General features: G+C 45.2%; 1 protein-coding gene across 4 annotated transcripts in view; it reads right to left on the bottom strand.

Annotated features, from left to right (window-relative positions):
- Nucleotides 1-27257, bottom strand: part of GALNT16 (polypeptide N-acetylgalactosaminyltransferase 16) — a 139032-nt gene that overhangs the window by 18379 nt on the left and 93396 nt on the right. For all 4 annotated transcript variants that reach the window (XR_014501876.1, XR_014501877.1, XM_083398784.1 and 1 more), the window contains exons 4-13: nucleotides 26419-26486; nucleotides 21864-21929; nucleotides 18936-19057; nucleotides 13444-13531; nucleotides 10689-10773; nucleotides 8472-8575; nucleotides 5090-5216; nucleotides 3380-3472; nucleotides 1712-1795; nucleotides 17-158 (exon numbers count right to left, since the gene is read on the bottom strand). Coding sequence is in view for 2 of the 4 variants with exons in the window: in XM_083398784.1 (XP_083254910.1) it covers nucleotides 17-158; nucleotides 1712-1795; nucleotides 3380-3472; nucleotides 5090-5216; nucleotides 8472-8575; nucleotides 10689-10773; nucleotides 13444-13531; nucleotides 18936-19057; nucleotides 21864-21929; nucleotides 26419-26486 (979 nt within the window). In the remaining 2 variants the exon portion in view is untranslated. The remainder of the gene's footprint in view (nucleotides 1-16; nucleotides 159-1711; nucleotides 1796-3379; nucleotides 3473-5089; nucleotides 5217-8471; nucleotides 8576-10688; nucleotides 10774-13443; nucleotides 13532-18935; nucleotides 19058-21863; nucleotides 21930-26418; nucleotides 26487-27257) is intronic.

The raw sequence follows: 27257 nt of genomic DNA, 5'->3' as shown, positions 1-27257 counted from the left end.
CTTCAGTTCACCTCACCTGAGTGGCCACAGGATTGTTCACTGTCCCTTTACAGCTTCCAACCCCTGCTAGAGAATTCCCTGCTGTATCCTGTCCCTGAGACTCCAAGCAATTTGCTCCTTGCTTGATGATGCCAGGAATCAGCTCCTTTTCTGGAACCCTGAGAGACAAAACAAAACCAGAACACAAATTGCCAAATTACCAATACCATCTCTATATTTGATGGTGATAATCCAGAAGAAAATAAAAATAAATCTTCCATATACATATGAGAATAGTATCACACGGCACAGAAATGCTATCCCACCTCTGGAGTGAAACACAGCAATAAAAAGAATATTGCAATCAACTGAAATCACTGAGGGAATTCAAGAAGAACACCAATTGTGAGAATGATAATACCATGTTAAAACAGGTATATATGTGAACCGCTTGTTTTTCTTGGGCTACAAATTGTATACAAGAAAGTCTCCCCCCCCTCAAGATTAACTATGCCCCTTAACTAACCCACTACAGCTCTTTCTTAAGGTAAAGGTAAAGGGACCCCTGACCATTAGGTCCAGTCGGGACCGACTCTGAGTTTGCGGCGCTCATCTCGCTTTATTGGTCGAGGGAGCCGGCATACAGCTTCCGGGTCATGTGGCCAGCATGACTAAGCCGTTTCTGGCGAACCAGAGCAGTGCATGGAAACGCCGTTTACCTTCCCACCGGAGTGGTACCTATTTATCTACTTGCACTTTGACGTGCTTTTGAACTGCTAGGTTGGCAGGAGCAGGGACCGAGCAACGGAAGCTCACTCCATCACGGGGATTCGGACCGCCAACCTTCTGATTGGCAAGTCCCAGGCTCTGTGGTTTAACCCACAGAAGTGAGGTGCATCTTACACCACATTTACCTCAGTAATGCTAACTAGTTTGTACCAGTTAAGCAAGCAGACTTTTTGATCTTTTTCAAATTATGGCAAAAGGTTTCAGAATCAGTCTTATTCATTTTAATTACAACAGATTATAACTTCTAAACATATTACAACATATACCGGTATATGTATTCTCATTTCTATTACTCCAACTGATGTACCCCATAACTCCACTGTTCTCTGAGTGGGTTATATATTTTTGCCTTCTAGGATGCCTCATGAAAGAAGTCTAAACCTTGCTTATGAGGTTCTGATGCTTCTATCCTTTCACAATAAATTAAGCTCGACCCAACTGTGCCTTCTACCATTTCCCATAGCAACTTTTCAGAAAACCTGATCTTTACCACTGAATCAGAGCAAACATCAATCGTGTTTTCTACAGATTTATGTTTGCTCCAATTCAGGGTTAAGGAGCAGGTTTTCCCAGGAAAAGCAGCAGCACAAAACCACTCGGAACCATGCCTAGAAACATGAGACAAGTGGAAAATCCCTTGGACTCATGCTTTCTGGGCACGAGACAAAGCAGAAGTGTGGATGAGCTCCCAGGTGTGTAATCCCACCTCAAAAGTTCAAGCTGCCATAGTGAAGAGGCATTGGTTCAAACAGAGCCATGTCAGGCCCATGGGTGGGAGGTATGGAGATACCTGTTCCAGAAAAGAACCTCCAATTTGTCATGCATCTTTCCAATGTGCTACAAGCATGTTTTACCTCTTGGGAAGGCACCTGCCACTTTCCTCCTTCCCACAATGTTAAATATACATCCTGCGGTTTTACTTGAGATTCAAAGGATGACTCACTTGAGCTCAGGGTAGACGTTCTCCAAGTACCACTGGAAGGATTTACAGTTCAGTTTCCTGCGCTGTTCCACCCGGTCCACAATACTGGAAGCAAAAGCAAATTGTTCCTATCTTCATTGTGAATGTGGACAAAAGAGATTCTCATAACACAGGCAGAACACAGGCAAAGATTACAAAATGCCCAAATGTGTGAAGTGCAGCCACATGCTACTGAAACAATACAATGACACATTTTCACAACACCTATGCTAACAAGTCCTAACAGAGGTGCTTTTGTAATTTCTATTTTAAGCTTAGCGCAGGGGGCAGGGAGGATTCTCAGGCTGATGGGCTAAGTCAGACCTCTTCTGCCTGTCTCTTCCTCCTTTCTATTAATGTAGTCCCACTTCTCTGTTCATCTTGAACCCTTTTTGGGCTTCATGGGCTAGATATGGGTGTATCCTACAGCTCATTGTGAGAAACTGAAGTAGCATGGGAGTGTTTATTCTGCTCCCAGTAACATCTTTCTCCTTGCTTTGCCTAGGATCCAGTTATGTAAGGGTAAAGTGAAAGGTAATATACAGTAGCAGACCGCAGGGTAGGGGCAGCGCTGGTTACCTAATCTCCCGGCAGCAAAGTCTCCACAGCCTACTGTGAGGGGCAAGGCAGTGGGGAGGTTGGCACCAGCTAAGCCAATAAGGTTCCACAGCAAACAACCACTTCACCATCTTGCCAGGAGGTCAGGTAAACACCGTCACCTCAGCCCGGGGTCTCTTTATGGTGATATAAAATTGAAGTCACAATGGATCCCTCAGCTGCCGAACAAAACTCATTTGCTCAGGCTTCACAAACTGAAAAGCAGACATACATACCAGCAAATCATATGCTGGTGCAGTCACTGTGTTGCCTTCTCTCAAGACGTCCTTCCTTTTTACGTTTTACAAGTGTGATGCATTAATTTGTCGACTTAATTTTTTTTTAAAAAAAAAACAACCCTAACCTGTAACGGTATTTTAAAATGCATATCTGTTCTGGGGATTTTGCGTATGAGATATTTCTTAGGAACATGATGGGTGACAGCCAATCAGTGTCATATATAGCAGGTTTCAGCTATGAATCTGCAAAACATTTTTTTAAAAATAATTTAAAAAATCCCCATAGCAAAACCCCTTGCCTGAATCCATGGCAAAGTGCTGCCTTGTCAGATAGACCTTATGCCTAGAAATGCGCTAAGAAGAGCCCTTTTTGATCAGACCAACTAAAGGCCTAGTATCTAGTACAGCATCCTATAATGGCCAACCAGATGCCGAAGCCCACAAGCAATAACTTTCTCCTAGAAATGGGCATTGAGAGGCATAGTAACCCTGATCCCAGAGGCAGGATATAACCATCATGTTCATTACTGGTCACTGTTGATAGGCTAAAGCTCCAAAAGTTGCCTAATCCCCTTTAAAGTCATCTAGTTCAAGCCATTTCGATTATACAGAGCCACTACCACAGAGTGCCGGAGATGAACTTATGTTTAAATATAAAGCCAATCAATACAAGAATGTGTTACTAAGCTGTTCGAATCATGTTTCCAGGGGCATGTTAGTTATGGGAGAGTGCCTATGCTGTCAGCTCTCCCTAAGAGTAGCTTATAAGAGCTATCTGACACGAATACCCATTTGCCTGGTTTGGGATGCTTACCTTCCAAATGACTTTCCAATGGCAGATGGCCTGGCCTCATAGTAATACTGCTTGTATTCATCCATCCATACTTCTGCTGTACGTTTGGTATTTCTGCAGATGGGAAAGGTGAACCACGGTTATTTACTGTACCACTTGTCACAACATGAAATTAAGTCACCCTTATGGAAACTTCAACCCTCCCAAATTCTCATTGCCAGCAAATTTGGAAGCACAGGGATGTCATCACTAAACTTGTACATTTTCCCCAAAACAGGAACCAATTGATGGGTGGTGGGGTTTGCACCCCATCTCTGAGCTTGCAAGACCACAACTGATTCATCCATCCCAACGGCTGCATCAACATAAAACAGCTATTCAACTTTTATTTTCTCTAAGGTTATTTATATCCCACAGAACTTTGGATATGCAGAGAAGAATTCAACATAGTTACTAAGCTTGCCTGATGGAATGACTGGCCTTCTCCTTCCCCTACATGCTATTGTGGGGGTTCTCCTGAACCTACCCCAGAGCCAATTTGGGGGAGCATGCATGGAAAAGAGAGGGGTGTGTGTTCAGATGGAACAACACCAGCACATTCCTGTGAGAAAATCCCTGTAAAGGAAGAGGTACACTGGTTTCCCACCATGGCTGCTAACAAAATTCTATGGCAGCCACTCAGTTGCCCTTCCTGGGTTGTATCCAGTGGTGTTGGCGTGTGAGTGGGACAGAGTTCTGCTTGCACAATGGGACTTCTCCATCCTTTCCTCTCCCTTTCAGCTCTCTGCTCTGGAAGATTGACAGCACAAGGGACTGCAGAGGAAGGGGAAGTCCTATTGTGCAAGCAGAACTTTGTTCACATGATGTTGGATTCAACCCATTGCCTCCACTCAGAGCTGCTGCCACTCTGTGGCACATGTGGAAGATCCAGACGCCTCTTAACCCTCCTGCATACTTAGGGTCATGACAGGTGCAAAATATGTAAGAGGGTTGAGACATCTGGATCTTCCACATATGCCACAAAGCAGCTATCAGTGGAGGGTAATTGAACAGGGATTCACCGGCTGCCGTGCGGGGGTAGAAAAACTTGTGTTGCTGGTGAAGAGAAGAGGAAAACCGGGGCTGCTGCTTTTGGCAGGAGCCGCATGTTTTCCATAATGTCTAATTCTGGCCAAAACATATCAGCGGTTTGCGAGAACCCACACAGAAATTAACACTGGGTTACTATAGACCACAAGTATTGAGCCTGTGCAGCTGTACTCCTGCATGATAAATAGTCACCCTTAATTTAAAAATCATATTTTTACATTAAATAGGGGCTCACTGTCAAATATACTTCAATGGTTTTTATAAACTGCTAATTAATTAGGGTATAGCTCACACACTACTCTGCATTAGTATAGTGGTTTTTTCCAAGTATATATATACCCAATGTATATAGAGGATTTAAAATACTATTTCCAGAATATTAGAGAAGTGTTTGCTATAAATACAAATAAACAAAAACAGCAGAAAACGATTTAGCCAGGAATATCCAAGCAGCTTTCATGAATTCCATTTGGGTTCATACTCAAGTCCCTGAGTGAAGGAAGGAAACTGGCAAATACCTCAAGACGTTGTCCCCAGTGTCCTTTCTTTCCTTCAGGCAAACACTATATCCTAGTTGGGCCTAAATGCACTCTGCCACCCTCCTGTTTCCTGAACTGGGATCAAGGAGTCACCCATTCCTACTTGATATAGGTCAGCGCATTTCCCTCAGGGAAGTCATACGGATGGCGCTTCCTGAAAACGTGGCCTACTCGGCTGCAGGGAACGATCTCCAAGCTGCCTCCACACATCCAGACGCGGAAAGAAAGCTCTAGAAAAGATCCAAGACAGCAGAAAAATAAGGTGAGAGAAGAAATGTGAAGGTCTTATGCCTTATTTTTCACTCCCATCTCACCTTGTACATGACTAATACAATGGGAAACCACAAAGGCAAGAATGGGTAAAGTGAAAGAGGATTTCTTAAAGCAGAGATGATGCTTCTTGCTGAGGGGGGAAATAAATGCATTTCCAACTGATTTCCCCTCCCTGGTCCCTCTGATCAGGATAGTGATGAGCTTCCTGGCCTTTTCAGGTGGAGTCTTGGGACCCCTCCAGACATCCTTTCAATTACACATTCAAGATTATTTTGTGTTTATGATGCTATCAAAGTGATCACACGTGATTCCATGTTCAATACTGTTTGCGACTGCAAAAGGTTTGGGATGGTCACACTGCTTCATTTCCAATCAGTGCACATCCGGTAACTTCTTGCTGAAATCCTGTAACTTTATATCCCACAGATGTTCTAGTGTATTTTTTTATCCCACTTCTGTTGTCCCGTAGTCCCTCTGGACAGCAGTAATGTGGCAGCATTGGGGAAGCATTGCAGAACAAACTAAAGCAGAACAAATCTACCACTAATGCACTATTATTGTGTCAAGAACATGTTGTAGAAAACACCCACAATAAAATACCAGCCAGGAGGGGCCTTTCTGTAAGCTATCAATGTGTATGGCATTATTTTGTAACAGTGAGCAATTAAGATTATAACAGACTTATTCACCAGAGTAAGATTCTCTTGATATAAATGAGCAGAGATCTATTCATGCAATGGTACTTTGCCTTCTTCTCCCCTCCCCCAGCAGCCTCCTGTGCTTCCCCCCCAAATCTACTTTTGAGGGGGGGTCCCCCAACCCTCCAGAGCTTATGGGAGCATGTAGGAAGCTGCAAGGGGGAGGAAAGGAAGGAGAAGTCATGCTGCATGAGACCAACTTTGTTCTGCTTTGACACAGACCCTGTTGGATACATTTCAGAGTGTCTAAAGGGAAAGACAGTACATATTAGAGAAGATTGTTAGAGTAAGATGAAAGGAATCAATTTCAAGGGCTGAATCGGTGTGAGAGTACAAAGCGAGGGACAGGAAATGGAAGACGAATGCATGATCTTAAGGGCACTGGTGAAAAATAGGCATTGAAAAACATTGTGGTGTTCCAAGCAACACGTTTCACATTTGAGATTAAAGAGATGCCAAAAGATTATGGGCATTCTAGAAAAACGTGTAATTCGCTTTAATCACTGCTTAAGGGGATGTCTGCACTGGTCAATGTTTGTGCTTTTTAAAATATCTGGACCACTAGTGCTTGTGTAGGTCCACACGTATTATGGGAATCAACACTGGAACTGCAAAAACCTGGAATCATAATGGGCCAAAGAGCCTGTTTGAAACCTTCCTTTTTCTTAAAATTGGAGTTGTCTCTCTTTATTGTACAACCTTTCAGTAAAACCCCAAACCCACTATTGATTCACTTGCTAAGCAACTCAGTTTCCTACGGCAGCGTCTGACCCTGTTTATTTAAACAGATATATTCTGACCCATCCCCCTTTGCTTCTAGACATTTCGCTGCCCTGAAGTAAAATTCACTTTTATTTCTTTGTTAATAGCATCAGACGACCACCAGGGCTTTGATGTTCAAAAGCTCATTTGAATCACTGAAGAGAGGTGACCTTGCAAAAGCTTATGGATCCATCCTCCTGCGTTTAATATCTGCCACTCTGGTCAAGCTCCCTATTTGAATATTTATTTGGAGGCACAAAGAAAACACCAGGGAAGGGGCTGCCAAATCAATCACAAAGGAGGGGAGGGGTTGTACAGTCACTAGAAAGGGCTTTCATGGATATTTCATACTATGGATTGTCTCTGATATGTTCTTTTGTCTGGCCACTGAAGGTCAATACGTGATGGTGAAGACCAATGGCAGCTACTGCAACAGGTGGAGTAGGAAAAGCAGATTTATCACCAGCCCCAACTGATATGGATCCTGGCCTTCACCCCAAGCCTCTAGTTCCTACCAGGGCCCACTATCTCTGGAAGTTTGGTGGGTGGCCCTTGCATGGAACTCCTGGGTGAGCTGGATCTGGCCAGCATGTTGCAGAGGGTTTGTTGAAAGAGGGTGAAGACCTTTCTCACCACCCTTTTATGGTAATCTGGTTTTAATGAGCTGAGTTGGGAAACATTTATTTGCATCTTTCTTCTATCATTACTGATTTTGTGCTGTTTAATTAGGATTTAATTATGGTTTTTATTGTGTTTGAATTGGATTATTTCTATAAGCTGCTTTGGGAGCCTGCTGGCTGAAGCATGGGATAGGAATAAATAAAACAGACCTGTGGCCAATATCTTAACTCCATTTCCCCTCAATCTGGAACACTAGAGCACTCTGAAAGCCCAATGTACTGTTCGTTTTCCAACTCTGACCCATTTCCTTCTCCGAGCTCCTAGCTGCCACCACCCTCCAGCATCATGGTTGAATCCTTAGCAGTTTTGTACTAATCTAACTAACAGTATCTATGACATTTCCTGTTTCTGGACCCCTTTCAAGATCCCAGTACATTTCTGAGCACAATTCAAAGTGTTGGCATTGACCTTTAAAACCCTAAATGGCCTCGGCCCAGTATACCTGAAGGAGCGTCTCCACCCCCGTCGTTCAGCCCACACACTGAGGTCCAGCACCGAGGGCCTTCTGACTGTTCCCTCACTGTGAGAAGTGAGGTTACAGGGAACCAGGCAGAGGGCTTTCTCAGTGGTGGCACTTGTCCTGTGGAACGTTGTCCCCATCTGATGTCAAGGAAATAAACAACTACCAGACTTTTAGAAGACATCTGAAGGCAGCGCTGTTTAGGGAAGTTTTTAATGTTTGATGTTTTATTGTATTTTTAATATTTTGTTGGAAGCCGCCTGGAGTGGCTGGGGAAACCCAGCCAGATGGGCGGGGTACAAATAATAAATTGTTGTTGTTGTTATTGTTATTATCATCTTTGAACACATATGCATGCAAACCAGTAATAAAGATCTCGCAAAAAAGTTGTCTAAGAATCTGTAGAGTGAGACTGACATATACACAGATCTGTAGAGCAGATGCTCTGGTGGCTGGAAACAGATCCTATCAGTCTGCAAGTAGTTTCTGGATGAGGGTGAAAGCCACAATCTATGATGCTCCCAACCAGAAGGAAACGTTGTATGACCAGGTGACCTGGGAAGAACTGAAGAGAGTAGACAACAAAAGTAGAAGTTATGGCATCAACTCACCAAAGTTCTCTCCTCCCCAGATGTCCATCTGAGTGTCATATTTTCCAAGATGGTTAAACCAAGATTTATCTATCACAAAGATGCCTCCTGCTATGACAGGTGTTCTAGGGAAAATGAGGGCAAGAAAGGATTTACACAAAATATCAGTAAAATATATTTAAATGCAACAGAAACATACTGCATATATACAGCAACATGTTCCATCTGAAGTCATTTAGAAAGAAAAACCATTAGACTCCAGAATTTTCTATGAGCTGGTGCAGACTTAATTAGAGTAAAACCTTAACTGTAGTTAAGAGATTAGAAGCAAGTGCAAGATCACTCATGTTCTCTCCCCCCCAGATGTATGTACATACACACAATCACACACACAGCCCTTAACCGCAGTTACATTGGCAGCAATTATAACCAGAGTATGGTATTGTTTAAGAACTAAGCAAGTAAGCCAAGCAGAAGACCCTGAAGCAAAATGCAAGTTGACTGATTTTCTACACCCATGCCAGAGGCATACCTAAAGATTCAGCTGGCAGTGCAATCAGGCACCTCCTTTGCCCCCAACTGAACCATGTAATCCCAGTTGGGAAGATAGGGAAAGGCAAGTAAATCCTGCCATATTAATAATAACAATAATAATTATTAGTAATACATTTATATCCCACCTTTGTTCCAATGAACTCAAGGCAGCACTCATGTTTCTCCCCCTCTCCATTTTAACTTCACAACAACCCTGTGAGGTAGGTTAGGCTGAGAGACAGTGATCATCCAATAGGTTTCCTCATGGAGGAAAGGGCTATCGAAGGCTAATAGCCATCATAGCTATGCCCTGCCTCTACAGCTGAAGGAAATAATGCCTCTGAACACCAGTTACTGGAAACCACAGGAAAAGAGTGTGCTCTCCTGCTTGAATCCTGCTTGCAGGTTTCCCACAGGCATCTGGTTGACCTCTGTGAGAAGAGGATGCTGGACTAGATGGGCCCTTCGTCTGATCCAGCAGGCTCTTCTATTGTTCTCATGCTCTTAAGAGTTTCATGGCTGAGTGGGGATTTGAAGCCCAGTCTCCTAGGTTCAACACCCTAACCATTACACAGCACTAAAATCAGGCAGAAGAATGTACAGACCTTGTGATTGTCCCAATCAGCCATGTGGACCAGCAGACACTAGAACAAGCTTAATCATCCTGGATGATTAAGACTAGAGGAGTAGGGGGTACTGTACTAGAGATCCAACACCCACAAATTCAGGCAGTGTGGACACCCATATGAGTGCAAATCAGCTGATTATGCTTCAACCCACCTATCTCCCTTCTTTTAATTTGCCTAGATTTGGTGGTCCTTATCTGCATTATATGGGACGTGGGTGGCGCTGTGGGTTAAACCACAGAGCCTAGGACTTGGTGATCAGAAGGTTGGCAGTTCGAATCCCTGCAACGGGGTGAGCTCCCGTTGCTCGGTCCCTGCTCCTGCCAACCTAGCAGTTCGAAAGCACGTCAAAGTGCAAGTAGATAAATAGGTACCGCTCCGGCGGGAAGGTAAACAGCATTTCCGTGCGCTGCTCTGGTTCGCCAGAAGCGGCTTAGTCATGCTGGCCACATAACCCGGAAGCTGTATGCCAGCTCCCTCGGCCTATAGAGCAAGATGAGCGCCGCAACCCCAGAGGCGGTCACAACTGGACCTAATGGTCAGGGATCCCTTTACCTATCTGCATTATAGTATGTGTGGAGAGAGAATGTCTGTATATATATCAGAATTAATCAGGCAGTGAATATATAGGTCACCACCACAGAATGTGCAAATGGTTTTGTTGAAACCTTGAGGGAAAAGGACGGCCTTGTCTTGGCCGCAGTAGACCCTATTCTGGTCATGCGCCAGCTTGGAAAAGTTCATTGTTCCTGCTAGACAATGGTAACAATTTCTAAAATGAGGGCCATGACATTTCCCCTGCCTCAGAAAGGAGATGGCCGCATATATTCATAACAGCCTGAAAAACCAATATACTATGCACTGCATATTATAGCAGTGCAGGCCACTCAAGCCAACAGATTGAGTTGCAAGTATTTGTCAGGAATATTAAAACTCTTCAGGGAACAATAGATATTGATTAACTGCAGCTCTTAAATGAACCACACATGACCTCTGAACGCTTCCCGTGGTAACATCAACAAATGGAACAGCTTCTCATATCAGACAAAAAGATGAAGTTGTGAGCAAAAGAGCTTACCTGATGGACTCAGTAGGATCTGTTCTGGACAATTTTTGCTCAATGGGGATTTGCTCCCACTTAAAGTGAAGGCTCCAGTCAAACCCTAAAATGCGGAACAGAGTAGAACATGTTTGCAGTTTCTCAAATACAGAGGAAAACCAGAAACTTACAAGGGTTTCTGGAGAATGTGAAAATAGGCTTCAAGCCTCCATTTAGGATACATTGGGAAGAAGCTTGGAACACAGCAACACGTACCGCTTAGCAATAATTAGATGGTGTTGACACTGCTTATTCGCACATGATCTCAGGGCAGCAGGAGACAAGCAGACTTGTGTTAGCCGGGCCTGGAGGTATCCCTATAGATGCGCCCTGTTCCTTAGCGGTATTTATCTGAGCTCAATTGCATTCCAAATCTTCCAATGTGTGTTCCCAGAGAGAAATGCAATAATTAGTGCTTCAGCCTTCCACTCAGACTGTCCTATGCCTCATTGGCCGCCAAAGTTATGAGACGTTAATCAGCACTCTCAGTGGGATGACATGTATTTCCGGGAACAAAGTCTCTCTGTTCGCTGTAATTGGCTTTTCCCCATGCGCATCACATAAAATGCTGCCTAATTTACCATTTTTGCAAATTGGGTAGATCCTGTGGGAAGGAAGGTGAATGGCAGGAGCTGTATGCAAGTGGGCTCTGCAAAACTGAGAGGGAGGGGAAGTTGAGACCTGCACTTGAGTAGAAGCAGTGTTTCCCCAACACTTGGAGAAAGGGTGGTGGATGTGTAGATGCCCCCCCACCACCAAGAGAACAGAGTGGAGCAGCTGGACTTCTTTGCATTTGGGTTCCAAATGCAATGAAATAAAAGGAAATTCTGGGGGCTTATCAAATAGAAGGCTTCCCCATATTAATCATTTAGTATGCTGGTCATCTGTATTAGTAATCTGTGGCAGATGGCACTGAATGGGGAAAGACATTTGTGCTTTCCAAAGCAGATTCCTCTCCTTATTCAAGGAAATCTTTGCTTTCCTCTTCCTTTGTTTTTATGTAATTTTTATCTATATCTTTTACTACTCTTTTTTTAAAAGCAGGGTCTTCTCTCCCCACCCCCCAGTCAACCCCCAACAAACATGCCTAGATCAGCTGAGGAGGAGGAAGGTGCGCATACCGCATTTTCTAAATTAATGTCTGGTTCTCTCTCTCCCTTCCATGTGTGTATGTGCTAGGAATGTGTGTTAAGGGGGTTGTGTGTTTGTGTATGCTTGACCATACCCACTGTTGGAATATGGCCTCTGAGAGCTCTCCATCCAATAAACCCAGCTCTTGGGCTGAAGCAGCTTCTCTAAGACATCACAGGCTTTGCCTCCTCTAAGAATCCCTTGCCGGTCCATGTATTTCCTTCTCGATTAACCTACAACCGTCTCTAGGCACACCAGCCTTTTCCCTTGACACCACAAAGTGGGCCTTTCCTGCAATAAAACTGCCTGGCAGCAGCAGAAGAGAAATATCTCCTCAATTTGCACCTCTCTTTCCCAGTTTCTTGCCTTGGCAAGCATCAATGCCATCACCTGCCTATGGGAGGGGTTGCACCACATGCCCCTTGACAGCTCCTGATTCATGAAATTCCCTCTACCTGTCAATCTCCCCCACTCCTGGCAGCACAGGATAAAGGCACATCTGTGAAGACCTAGGCCAATTGCATATAAACCTTTTTTGAAACTTAGCCTATAGCCCGCACCGTTGTGTAGAACATAGCCTATTTTGTTTGATTTTGTACCCTGCTTTCTTGATTTCTATCCTTTCCCTCGGAGCCTGATAAAGCCTTCTCTGCTAGAGTATGTAGTTTGGCTGCCTTCTTCTACTAAATGGGAGAAAGCAGGGAAAGGGCTGGAGCTTTTCCAGCCACATCTGGAGATCAGCTGCAGGTGCCCTTCTTCCAAGTTAATAATCCATAGGCTGTGGGCAGCTCATAAGCCCAAGGGGTAACTGCTGGCCATAGGTTCATGGAATTGGAGAGCTGGAAGGTCCACGAGGGTCATCTAGTCCAACCCCCTGCAATGCAGGCATCTTTTTGTCCAATGTGGGGCTCGAATCCACAACCCTGAGATTAAGAGTCTCATGCTTTTCTAACTAAGCTATTGTCAGAACTAATTTAAAAAGAAAGGAGACTTTGTGACACTCAGGCAGAATCTCTTTCACAGCGCATATATGTTATTAAACTTCATTTTAAGGTGTGTGAAATTACAGATACAATAGATGGATCCACAGTATTAAACGCAAAACGAGAGATAATGTCACGGGCTTAAAGCAAGCATGAGCTTATTTTTAGAAACCACAAATTAAGGGCGTTTCGGTCTTTAAGGTTGAGGAATAAGGATGGGGAACAGGGAAGGAACTGACAGCAAGGTGACTTAACCTCATTCAGTTGTGACTTGAACCCCCTTCCCAGATCCTTACTGTTTTCATAGAAATTGCCAATGCATTTTCAGGTGTTACCCACAACAACTATGAAAGGCTAAATGCTACTGTGTGTGTGTGTGTGTTTAAAAATCTGAAAACTGGATTCTGCACAAACTGTACAAGGCTGTACTCCATAATCACAGCCATGAAGATTTGAAATTACACACATATACACACTCTGAGCACAGGCTCAACTGCTGATGAAATCCTAGGCTTTTATTCTGGCATATTTGGCATCGAGATCAAAAGGAACCAGCTATGTTGGGCCTATCCAGAGGGAGGGAGACCCTTCTTAAGAATTTACTTATTCACCTTACCTACCTCCCCTCAAATCTGCTGATGCTGCTAAGTAGGCAAAATTTTCCAGGCTTATCACATCGATGATAGGACTCACCACCCGAGTATAATCCTGAAAGAAAAGACAAGGAAGGAAAGAAATTAGAATTTTGCCAGGAGGGAGGGAGATTAAGCGTCAGGAAATCAGAGACCATGAGATTTATGCACATAGCGGAATGAGAAGCATATTTGCATACTGCCTTACTTTCTTAGTCCCAGCACGGAACCTGGAGATAAGGAAAGGACAAATCTGTGGCTTTTGGGGGGAGATTTTAACCCCTCAGTTGTTGTTGTTGTTTTTGGGGGGGTTGCAGCTGAGATTCAAAGGAACTTCTTCCACAATTAACAGAAGGACAAGGAGGAAGAGGGGGTGGAGATTCATAACACAATGGCTACTGGTAAAATGTCTGTTCTTGATTTTCTGGTCACATATGCAGGACATGGTTTCAAAGGGTTATTGATCAGAGACACTATCAGATCATGCAGGTGTACTGTTAAGCTTTGATTTCCTACAGTCATCCTAGTAAAGCTGTTGACAGACTAGAATTATGCAGGTGGGAAACTGCTGCTTTTGACAGAAGCCATTTCCCTTTCTGATTCCACAGGAGAACTTGATAGAGAAAGCCTCCCTTTGGCACTTGAGATGCACAATTGTTTAGAGCCATTTTATCCGCATCCTTCTCCTGAATTTGCTCATAGTTTCATGAAGTCTGCTTGCTTAGGCAATGTTAATTGTTCCAGTGAATCATCTTGCAGGGAAATCTGTCTGTCTCTCCAACTGTTCTTATTACTTCTGCGGGTGCATCCATACCAGATGTTCCCAGAGATACATCCCAGGGACAGCTGGTGAAGTCTATCTCATATCCCAAGTGGTGTCCCTAACTAGGGCTTTAATTCCAGGTTTCGTCACTGCAAAGTGAATGCCTCATTAAAGAGATACTCACTTGCCCTGAAATAGCCTTGGTAATCAGGAACATTTACCGTATTTTTTGCACCATAACACTCACTTTTTTCCCTCCTAGAAAGTAAGGGGAAATGTCTGTGTGTGTTATGGAGGGAATGCCTACGGGTGGCATGCCTATGGATTTTCCTCCTCTAAAAACTACGTGCATGTTATGGTTGGGTGCGTGTTATAGAGCGAAAAATACGGTACTCCTAGCAAGGCTGCTGCTTGAAACAGCCGACAATGGGTGCTTCCAGGCGGTTGCTGTTTTGGGGTGGGACTACGTCACATACCATAAAATTCAGGTTGCACAATTATAGTTGATTGGGTTGGCTTGTGCAACAAACCCACTTCCCCAAAATATCAGACTTTCACAATAATAAAGGTGACGGGGAAATGCACTGGGAAGTAAAAAGAAAAAAGGTAAAGGACCCCGGATGGTTAAGTCCAGTCAAAGGCGACTATGGGGCTCATCTTGTTTTCAGGCCGAGGGAGCCAGTGTTTGTCCACAGACATGGGTCATGTGGCCAGCATGACTGCTTCTGGCACAACGGAACACCATTGTGGAAGCCAGAGTGCACAGAAATGCTGTTTACCTTCCCGCCGCAGCAGTACCTGTTTATCTACTTGCACTGGTGTGCTTTCGAACTGCTGGGTTGGCAAAAGCTGAGACAGAGCAACGGGAGCTCACTCTATCGTGGGGATTCGAACCGCCAACCTTCTGATTGGCAAGCCCAAAAGGCTCAATGGTTTAGAACACAGCACCATCCGCTGGACTATAGCATAATACTTGCTGTGGTAAGATGCCATTTAACTTGCTCTCCACAAACAGATCAGAATGAATGCTCATTCAACAGCCAATGCAGTCTTATCTCCCGGTCAACAAATAAGGACAAGCATTCAAGAAACAAGCCATTTGGAAGCATTCTATGCCAGGTACATACTCACAGGCACATCTAATCATGGATAGACAGCCCAAGAGGCTATTCCAGCAATTTTTGGCTCTAAGGGTGGGAAGAGAACGGCATCTACCCCTTAGGAGTGAATAAGGTGGCTGTTTGCAGGAAAGTAGGGCTGGTATCCAAGTTTGGCCTGGCTGCTGAACTACCGAGGCCCAGCCCTTTGGAGTTTCTGCTCATGGTCAGTGCAATAAGCTTGTTCACCCGCCTCTTACTCTGGCCCAGACAACCATGGAGACAAAGCAGGATCAGCGGATGTCACTGCCTGCTTGCTCACTGTCAAGCAGGGAAGGCGCTGAGATCTCCTGCTGGCAGGCAGGAACATCCTTCAGCCAGAGAATCCATTAATGACTAATCATTTAAGCAGGCTCAGGACTTGGGTGAAGAATCCCTGTTGTGCTTTTTAACACATGCTGCCTGCAAAATACAAAAGGCAGCGCAGAAACCTATGAAGTGAAGACAATGGGAGTTTGCCCCAGGCATAATTTTTGAAGGCTGTGCTAGAGCAGGTACAGCCCACAAGGAAAACCCATAGGGAGAGCGGTTAATTTGGATAGTCGGGGGCTGCCTACCTTTAGAAGGAAGACAAACGAGCAGGCAAAAGGGTCAAGAGCTGGTCTCCCTGCAAAGTGGTTGGAGGCCAACAGACAAAACAGATGTTTCATGTTTAGGCAGTAGAAGCCTAGGGGTCAGAGATAGCTGGCATTGACAAGCTCCAAGAGATCTAAATTCCAACCAGCTCACGGCACATAAAAGGCAGCAACTTCAGAAACGGTGACCTTGAAAATGGTGTGCAAGAGATGGCTGTGGCGAAGTAAGGGAGGGGGCCTAGACCCTTTGTGACACTTAAGACACACATGGTGGATTTTTGAAAATACCAGGCATAGTGGGAAGAAGGGAATTGCCCTTAGTAACGCAGCGCATGGTCAGAAGAGGTTCAAGCCTCTCTTTCCTGGGGCCATGATAGTGGTAAAACTCGCCTCCAAGGCAACTTACGTTAGGAGGAGAGCTCCGAGTGGTGTTTTCCTAATGTAAACTTGCCACATGGAAGGGAGCAGTTTTCACTAACATGCTAATTTTACTAACAGGCTTAAACCAGGGTGGGTGGGAACCTGCTGCCCTCCAGATATTGCTGGATACCAATTCCCACCAGTCCCAACTAGCACGGCCAGTGGCAGGGGATGATGGGTCCAGTAACATGCAGCAGGACACAGATTTCCCCCTCCCAACTCCTAGCTTAAACTGCCCTAACCAAATGCCACATTCCCAAGGGCAATCAGTTGCCACCTTCTGCACTAGGCATTTAATTAAACAACAACAACACAATGTGGTTGAGAGTCACATCACCTGCATAGTTAGGCTCTGAGATCTGGGCACAAAGATGAAATGAAGGGGGGAAATGTCTAAAGCTATGGGGTTTTGGGGGTTTTTCCCATGTGTCTAAAGGTATGTTAAGTCTACTAGTTTATATTAGTTTATATCATAGCTGTCATTGTTCACCCCACTCAACCACCCAAATAATCCTGGGAATTATAGCTGGGTGACAGTGGTGAAAATTCTTTTAGAGGCTCCAAGCTGCCCTCACAGAACATCAGTACCTGGGAGAGGAAAGGGCTGGTAAATATGCCATACTATCTGTAGCACAGATATATAAGCAAACGTGTTTCTTGGCACTGAAACAGGTGTGCACCTGACAATGAAAAGGTAGGCCTGAAATAGAGAAACTCAAACACAATAAACTTCTTGAAATGTCTGGACTCAAATCCTCCTCTGCTGCTGAGCTGTCCGGGCACATTTCCTTCCGTGCAAGAGCAGTCAATGAGCTGCCACTGCTATTGTTGGTCCTGCCAGCAGCATGATTTTATGAGCAAATATAAAACAGACATTTATGGGCTACTGAGAAGGAGGATTTATTGAGCCGAGGCTTTTTAAGTCACCAGTTCTAAGGTTTCACCTTCTTCCTCCCTTTGGCATTAAGCTGAACATATATGTAATTTGCATCTATAGCAGTTCCTCCCACCTGCCTCCTGGGCCCTGTTAACTACCTAAAAGCTTTCCCTCCTCTTTTCTTGTCTTCCTGAGGAGAAAGCAGGCCTTAAATGCGGCAGGGAGATCGGCCCTCCCCTCCCAGCTCCAAAACGGCAGAGTTTTCAGCAGCACCGTCACATCCTTTCGCTGACCCTCTTGGCACAGGCAGGAGGAGAACTGCCAACTCAGCTGCATCGTTTTTTCTCTCCATCTACCCTGGGGGCTACCGCCCCCCCCCCAATCCCAAATGAACGCCACACAGTGCATTATTTATTACACAACTCTGGAAAAAGGACTCCCATATTAAGCTATACTTTGGTGTAACGAATGCATGTGGGGAGAGGGAATTCAGCAATAGGAGATAAGAGGCCGGGAAGCTCCGTTTTTCTCCCTCTCTCATAACGCTAGAGCTCCTGGACTTCCAACGAAGCTGAATGTTGGAAGATTCAGGACAGATAAAAGAAAGTACCCCTTCGAGCGGCACAACTGAAGGAGCGTCTCCACCCCCATCGTTCTGCCCGAACACTGAGGTCCAGTGCCAAGGGCTTTCTGCCGGTTCCCTCACTGCGAGAAACCAAGTTACAGGGAACCAGGCAGAGGGCCTTCTCGGTAGTGGCGCCCGCCCTGTGGAACGCCCTCCCACCAGATGTCAAAGAGAAAAACAACTACCAGATTTTTAGAAGACATCTGAAGGCAGCCCTGTTTAGGGAAGCTTTTAATGTTTAATAAAGGTAAAGGTAAAGGGACCCCTGACCATTAGGTCCAGTCGTGGCCGACTCTGGGGTTGCGGCACTCATCTTGCTCTATAGGCCGAGGGAGCCGGCGTTTGTCTGCAGACAGCTTCCGGGTCATGTGGCCAGCATGACAAAGCTGCTTCTGGCGAACAAGAGCAGTGCACGGAAACGCCGTTTACCTTCCCGCCAGAGTGGTACCTATTTATTTACTTGCACTTTGACGTACTTTCGAACTGCTAGGTGGGCAGGAGCTGGGACCGAACAACGGGAGCTCTTTAATGTTTAATAGGTTATTGTACTTTAAGATTCCATTGGAAGCGGCCCAGAGCGGCTGGAGAAATCCAGCTAGATGGGCGGGGTATAAATAATAAATTATTATTATTATTATTATTATATTATTATTATTATTAATGGAACTCTCTCGCATGGGAGGCACTGATGGCCACCAACTTGGATGGCTTTCAAAGAGGATTAAACAAATTCATGGAGGAGGGGGCTATTGATGGCTACTAGCCGTGCCTCTGCTTGCACTGTTGGAGGGAGCAATGCTTCTGAATACCAGTTGCCAGGAGCCACAGCAGGGGAGAGGGCTCTTGTGCTCAGATCCTGCCTGCAAGTTTCCCACAGGCATCTGGTTGGCCACTGGATGCTAGACTAGATGGGCCTGATCCAGCAGGCTCTTCTTATGCTCTCTTTCCTATTTGCAGTGACTATAGCCAGGCCCACTGTCACAGGCGTCAGGGGCTGGTAGCCAGCCAATAGCAAAGAGGGTGGCGTGAAGCAAGGGCAGGAGGCCAGGCTGCCCACACTTACCTCTTTCACTCTCTGAAGCATCGGCTGCAGCCATTCGCTGTTGACTTCACAATGGCTGTCCAGAAAGGTAAGGATCTCAGCTGCCGCCGTATCAGCACCTCGCACACGAGAACGGATCAATCCTGGAAAAGTGTAGAGAAGAGAGCTGGTAGCATGTAAAGGGACAGTGGAAAAGAAAAAGGATGGAACTATTTAAGTCAATACGGCCCTCAACACTGGGCCTGAACCCAGAATAGTAAGCATCTATATAATCAATATCATCTAGCAGCGCCTGCAGCTGAATTGACACCTCCCTTCTGAGCACCTTGCCCAAGAAGAGAGTATTAACATTTGAGTGATAGTTGTCAGTGACCTCTGGGTCCAGGGCAGGCTCCCCCCCTTTTTTAAAGGAGTGGACACCCCACCTAAAGGCCGGCAAGCAGCAATCCTTCATGCTACAAAGCATCAACCGTCCCCTGCACGGTCAGTCTCCCTTGGCTAGCTTGAAACAGCTAAAATGGATAAAGGTCAAAAGGGCAGATGGTTGGCCAAATAGCCGCAAGTACTTTGTCCACATCATCAGCTGCAAAAACTGGAACTGGCCCCCCTAAACCAGACCAGATGGCGCATTGGGTGCCCTTTTTTGGGCCTCTCCCGACCACAGCATTTTAAGCAGATTTGCAAGTTAGCAGTTTGATCCCCTTGAACATTCTCTTTATCTAGGAGAAGAAGTAAGCTTGGTATGGCATCCAAAGACTTGAGGACAGGGGGGGGGGGAATTACAGGTGTCTGGTTTTCCTAAAGCGTCATCATCCTGACATGGCTGAGACATGCAATTATAAGCGTCTGCATTGCAGTTCTTTTTGCTCTGCTCTTGGCTTACTTTACCATACAGTGCACCTATCGCTTTGCTCACAGTTAGGTTCATTCAGGGGCAACCAGGCCCTGCACAGGGATGCTTTGAGTGCCACAATTCTCAGGCTTCCCCCTCCTGCTTCCCCCTGTTTTCCTCTCACCATGGGAAGCACGGAGCTGAATTTGAAAGGGCAGCTGTGGTGACTCCTTTTTAGAGATGTGCAATACACCCCTGAGAAATTTCACCTGTCTTGTTAAAACCCTTTTAGCTTTCCTCAAAAAACCCTCTTTGGATGTTTCACCACAAATTTGCATGGCATTTTTATTTTCCGTTGTTAGGGTGAATGCAGCTGGGGCAATGGACCCATTAGGATGGTCTTATGGATTCAAATGGCCTCCAGATAACCTTGGGAGATTTTTTTTTAAAGCTGATTTGGCCAATTACTTTTACTGCAATCTTGGGACAGGAAGTTGACAGACGGCTGACACAAGAGTTCTCAGGCATACTTTTCCCACCTGCCAAGGCACAGGCCTCACCATGGCTCAGTAGAGTATTCTGTACAATGAGGCAACAGGGATGACAGCTTGAGTGCAAATAGAGGAAAGCCTGCGACAAATCCATCTGAACACAGCTTAGAGGCCACTTGAAGACCTGTTTCATGGTGCTCTTTCTTCTTGACCACCATTGTGTCTGTGCAACCTTATCCAGTGGAGCTTTTCTGAACTTTAATAACCAATTATTATTATTATTATTATTATTATTATTATTATTATTATTACCCCACTCATTTCTGGGCGGCTTCCAACAAAATATTAAAAATACAATAAAAAACCTAACTCTCCTTCCTTGGATTGCTACAAATCCTCAGGCCTGCTGCAACATTTCTGCAGTGTTCTTTGTGGACACAATCGCTCCCCTCCGCTCTGACCTTGACTCCATGCAGACAGAGTCAATAGCAATTGCATCGTCCTCTGGTCAGGTTTTATTGGATTGGTTTCAGCTTTTAAAATCCATAGATGTAGACAGAATACGTAGATCTGCACATACCACTTTATCTCAGTCTGACCTCTGTCCCTAATTCCTAGAATTAATAAGCTGGGAGAAAGTGATGGCCATCTTGTGGAAGATAATCTATCTTTAATCGAAGGGGGTCTTTGTACCATTTAGCCCTGTGGTGGTAAACCTGTAGCTCTCCAGATGTTGTTGGACTACAGGTCCCATCAGCCCCAACCAATGGTCATGAAGGATGGGCGCTGTGGTTCAAAAACATCTGGAGGGCCACCAGTTCCCCATCCCTGCTGCAGCAAGACCATATTTAAAAGATGCCCTCCGTGGATGAATTGGGGAGCAATATCCAGTTTATTTTCTAGCCAAGTTGGCTGAACTGTATTGTGGCCAAATCTACAGTTGCATGTAGTACTTCCCATATCTAGACCCATTTCCACCTGATTCCTAACTAGAACTCAGGACTGAGACTCTCTTAGTTTATTATCTGTGCAAGGGGAATTACCAGGGAGTGTAACTCTGCTGATTCTTTTGAACTTACTGTATCTTTTTTTATATCACAGCATCATTCTGGATCAAGAATATGGGATAGGAATAGGAAGCTCTGCTTTATAGTAGTTCTGCTCCTAATTGCTGGAAAATTCCAGCTGATTGCTGTTCCTCCCCCATGTGCTTCCCTGTGGAATACAACAGACTTCTATCCTTTCCATCATACTTCTTCACAGTGAAACCACTGGGAGAAGTCGTGCTGAGTTTTGGAGCGGATTTTTATCAGTAAACTGATGGTGCCTAGCTCTATTTATCTTTTCCACCTGAATAAATTGTGGTGCTTTTTTTGCAATTGAATCACTGCCTGAGGTTTGTAATGGGCTGAAGTGCGAGTGAATATATTGAAACTCAACTCAGACAAGACAGAACTTCTTGCTGGCGATGGCTCTTCATCAGATGGTGATGAAACTAGATATAGGAAAGGGACTTGGTTGGTTCAGAGGAGGAGGCTGCTGTATGTCCCCCAAACCCACAAGTATTAATTTATGCTACCATTGGGTCCTTCTAAAAGTGAACGATTCTTGCAAAATCTGTCATACCTTCTCGCCGACTATTGCGAAGACACTTGACCTTTGGTATCTTGGTAAGGAGCTGGCAATCCTCAGCTGAAGAGAAGAGAAAACAGTTGGCGCCAGTGCCTAGTTTGTTTGGCATCGACATAAAGCTGCAATTAACTCTCCCCATGTGTCTCAACAGAGGGCAAAGCTTTGCTTTCATTTACGATATTAATCAATTTGTTGATCCCAAAATAAATGGCTTTAATCCCATCGCCTCAAGTTATCGCCCAAAGAAGTCTGCTTACCACTCAGCTCCTCCTCCTCTGCCTCAAAGGTTTTAGTCAGCATTTGTAAGATCTGTGGAGGCACACTACACACTACACTGCAGCCATGGGCTGCAAAGCCCAGCAGATCCTTCTCCTTCTCCAAGCTCCTACAGAAAAGGGAGAGCTTTAGAGTAGGAGAGAAGGGAGTGCTTAACCTTTCCTCTGCCAGCCTACTTTCACTCAAAATTCCCTCCCAGCGAGGGGAAGAGGAGAATAGTTAGAGGGGAAATAACTGGCAAGGGAAAAGTTAAGCACTTCCATTGCCACTGTGTCTTCTCTGAAGCAAATCGTCCTTTCCAGAGGGCACTTTACAAGGGAAGAAGGAACTATGGAGGCCTGGTTTTATGCTGTGACGTTTGTGAACAGCTGATACCACAGACAGCGTATGCCTTAAGGCAGGGGCTATCAGCTTTTCGGAGGCCCTGGCACATTTGCAAACCAGAGAAACTGTTGTGGGCACCCCACACACCCCACAACCAAGCATGGACTGCAACCTATTCTATTAGCTACAACAGAGAGCTGCTTTAAAACCCAACTGCAGGCAGGAGGGAACCTGCCTCAGGATATAACAACACGGCACATCAGAAAACATGTGTTTTGCAAACTCATATTTGGAGGTTAATGGTAAAGCAGGGAGGAGAAACAGCATGGAAGAAATGGCGGACTGATTTATCCCCAAGACTCCAAACACACATTTCCTTTTTAGCGCAGCCGACTCCAGGGCTGGAAATATGCCTGGCTGTGGAGAAAATGCGGGAAGGGGGAGGTTGTGCGCAGAATCAGCAGGTGGAGGAAAAGTTCAGCTCCCCTATTCATGCCCTGACTTTCCCAGGCAAATGCCACTCTGATCCCTGCATCACCATTACAAGACCAAGAGTCAGGGTCCTTGTGTTTGCTCTGTAACATGTAGCTCTGCCTGTTGACTTTTAAGAGAAACATGAAAGAGTTTTATGGCAGAGGCACAGGCTGGATGCTAAGAAAAAGAAAGGGAGTGAATGCAGTGAAATGAGAAAAGAGTTGAAAGAGGAGTAAGACATTCAGACTCAACTCTTTTATCTGTCAAGATAAACACATCAGGACATATCATATGGCTCTAATGCAGAGCTGCCAGTCTACATCCCACATAAAATGAAGCACACTGTTGGATAGGATAGCTATTCTTGGATGGCCGTAATGGGATTAGACAAATTCAAAGAGGATTAGGCTACCAATGGCTACTAGCCACTATGTCTGTGTAGTGCTGGGTGCAGTAAGGTAAAGGTACAGGTACCCCGACCGTTAGGTTCAGTCGTTGATGACTCTGGGGTTGCGGCGCTCATCTCGCTCTATAGGCTGAGGGAGCCAGCGTTTGTCCGCAGACAGCTCCTGGGTCATGTGGCCAGCATGACTAAGCCGCTTCTGGCAAAACCAGAGCAGCACACGGAAATGCCGTTTATCTTCCAGCCGGAGCGGTACCTATTTATCTACTTGCACTTTGATGTGCTTCCGAACTGCTAAGTTGGCAGGAGCAGGGACCAGGCAAATGGGAGCTCACCCCATTGCGGGGATTCGAACCACCGACCTTCTGAACGGGAAGTCCTAGGCTCAGTGGTTTAGACCACAGTGCCACCCGCTTCTCGTTGGGTGCAGTATGTGCCTGTAAACCAGTTGTTGGGAATCACAAGTGGGGAGAGTGCTGTTGCACCCAGGTCCTGCTTCTAGACTTCCCATAGGGATCCTATTGACTGGTCTGAGAAAAGGTGCTGGACTAAATGGACCTTTAGTCTGACCCAGCAGAGTACTTAAGTTCTCTCCCATCGGTTCAGCTCATTCTGGAGTATTTAATACAACAATACTGTAGATGATACATATATTTCAATGGCTGACCACTGAAAAATAATTTCAGAGGTCTCTGGAGCAACACACCCCAGAGACAAAACTTCACCACTTTGATACTCTCTTACTACCCAGCAACAGCAGTGTTTTTATTGTGTGCTATTCTCCAGGCTTTGAGAAGCCCCTCGCTTATCATCTTCCCACAGCTTCAGTATCCTGGCAAGACACACAAAGGCTACCAGCCAAAATACTTTTCTTGGCACTTCTATCCTGGAGCTTCTCCATTTCTATAGCTCTTTGCCACCTGAAATATTGCTCTGGTGAGGGCAGTTTGTCAGGAGCTGTATTGCTGAGATGCAGTGACAGGAACACTTGATTAAAGGCTACTGAGATATTGCTGGACATGTGCTCAGCAAGGAAATCCATGTACAAAAATAGCCCGTGAATCCATTTTAGGTAATTCACACTCCAAGAACACAGCAGAATCCCATTCCGGTTATATTAGCAACATCCATTCGAGGGGCTGCTCCCTTCATAGGTCTGATAGCAATCCCCAGAGAGCATATGTTGAAAGGTGGTTTGGAAATACTGCTCATGAAATGTAAATAAAAATAATGCTTAGAGAAAGTGGAGATTTGGAGAGTAATTCTGTATCTGTTTGGGTACGGTGCTTTATAATTGTATTGTACATGAAAACAATGAAATGTATTCCAAGGCTATCAAAACGCAGCACGTGCACAAGTGAATTCCAGGGTCAAGGTATCTGATATGGTATCTTCTGACACATTGACGAAAGCGAGGGAAGTTAAATGACCTCTTTGGCTTCCCTGCGAAGTCAAAACTCTGGAGAATCACAACGCCTGCTATGGCTGCAGAGACCATAACTTCTAACTGCTGCCTCCCATGTTGTTTTCTCTGCCTAGGCAGTGTATGTTTTGTAAGCCTGGGCAGTGCGTATGGAAGTCCTGGGCTGCCCAGACTACAAGACCCCGCTCTCAGCCTTGCTGGTGTGGTCCAAAGGAAAGCAGAGCAACACATTTGGCACCAGCAGGAGTTGCCAGAAGTAGGCATTCAAGGCGCCATCCAACCGTCTTAGGAACTGCACTCTGGTTTTGTGCAGGGTGTACTCCTTAGCCTTTCCTTCTCCCACCAGGCAGCAGGTACAGATTATTCCTCAGGGTTTACTCCTGAAGTCTTTCTCACAAATGAGTATAGCCACAAGGCAGCAGAGGTTTAGTATCAGTTTTCCTTCTCCCAGATGGGATACCTTCCCAGGTTGACGAGCCCCATCTTCGCCTTTGCCTGCTGCATTCCCAATGGAAATCCTTCCAGCTGAAATTAGAAGCAGGAATTCTTCCATTGGTGCTAATAGGAGCTTTCCTTGCAGGGCTAAGAACAACTGGGGAGGGAGGGAGGAAGATTTTCATCATGACTGGGGGGTGAGCGTGGAATTAAACCTCCCTTTCCTGTGTGCCATGGCCCCAATGAACCCCTCCCCTTCCTGCTGTTAATGATTTGTTTTCTCTCTCTTTTAAATACAGACATGGGCTTGTATCCAATGCAGTTTTAAGTAAGCATCCTGTCACCACAAAGTTTTCTGCTTCCACAACAGGACTTGCTGTTCCACAAGAGGACCTGCTCTCTTTCCCCATGCACTCCCAAAATTTTTTCCAGAGGGTTACAGAAAACCTCAGAACAGACTTGGGGGCAGCACAGGGGAAGGAAAGTCCCATTGTGCACATGGACATTGTTGCATTAGCGGGATGGTTACTTAGTGCTGCATTGGATACAAGCCATGATTGTTAATGACACATTTGGCCCTCACTTTGGTTTTACAAAAATTGAAGAATTGAAATTTCCTAGCCACTTGTTTTTATTACTGGAGAAAGTCACTTAAAAGTCCAGCTTCAAAGCTGGAACAAACATTATTCTCTTGTGCTATTTTTCTCAAGAAAGGATAGTGCCTCTTGCAGCAGAATTCCAGGCACTTATTGTTCTGGGATAGTTCTGCTGTATGAAAACCTCAGCAAGAATTTTGTGGATAACAGTCTTAGTCTGCCAAAAACACAGTGCAGCATACATTATCTCCTCCCCTTTGAACCTATATAATTGGGGCTCCTAGCTGTGCACACCACTTGTTATACTTACAATAATGACCCACAAAATGGTGGTTAATGAAACCAAACTGAGCATTCTGGCTTCCTGGGCAGGACTGTCACACTGAGAATCGACGGAAAGACACCATAACAAGAAAAAATTGGCTAGTTTCTTTTCCTCAGGTGGAAATTAAAACAAAGCGAAACAAAGCTTTGCTCCTGCCTTTGTTCTCGCTCTTTTCCTCAGATGAAAAAGTGAGGAAATATCCTGAGTGGAGCAGAAAAAAATGTATACAGCCACATGAAAATGAATAAAAAGGAAATAAGATAATTAGAGAAACAAAGGAAAGTAATACTTACGATCGGAGCTGAAGTCATCCACTAAAATTATTTCCTGAATTAGGTTGACAGGAGTGCGGTTCAGAACACTAAAATGAATAACAAGAACATCAATTAAAAATATAAGGGTTTGCCTTTGATATTCTAAATAAAATGAGCCCTCTTTAATAGTTCTGATCCGCCAATGATCCCTTTCTCACCTGCAAAAGGATGCATTTTTCTGAGAGCTGTTTCAGCAGATTAGACAGCAACAATTGCCTCTTCCCGTGAGTCCCCCAGGAGCAGTGGTTTGTGGCCTGGTGCAATAAGGCAGAGCCAGGCACCATCTTCCCACCACCCTATGTGGCCGTTGAAGGGGAACAAGGGCCCCTCCTCCTGTGGCCCCATGGGTTCGCAGGAGCCTGCCTGTTTGAATGGGCCAACTGCAGCCGCCCATGGGGCATGATCACATTGTCAACAGAAGAGAGTCACGATAAAAGATTGACAAAGGGGTCCTGGAGGGGGTGCTCATCCTGATGCCCAAATGGGGGCTGATGGGCCTTGGCACCCCATCTGAGTGCTGGCTCTGGCAGGATCATCCTGATTTGATGTACGTCATAGGGTCCACCCAGGGTCCACCCAGCCAAACAATGAGCAGTCAGGCTGACTGATTCAGGATACATAGCCAGTGCCTATGTCAAAACCTACTTACATCTGTAATCAATAAAGTTGTAGCCTATTCGAACCCAATACTTTGTTCCGTGTTCATTCACCATTCCTTCCTGGGTCCCCGCTGGCTGTTTGTTGGGGTGCCTATTCAAAATAACTTTAGATGTATACTTTAAAACCTGATTTTTGAAAAGGTCCTGCAAATCTTCCAT

This window comes from Podarcis tiliguerta (assembly GCF_965153285.1).
Source record: "Podarcis tiliguerta genome assembly, chromosome: 1".
NCBI classification, from domain to species: domain Eukaryota; kingdom Metazoa; phylum Chordata; class Lepidosauria; order Squamata; family Lacertidae; genus Podarcis; species Podarcis tiliguerta.
The sequence above is the reverse complement of the archived record's forward strand: the minus strand, read 5'-3'. Positions and strand labels throughout refer to the sequence as shown.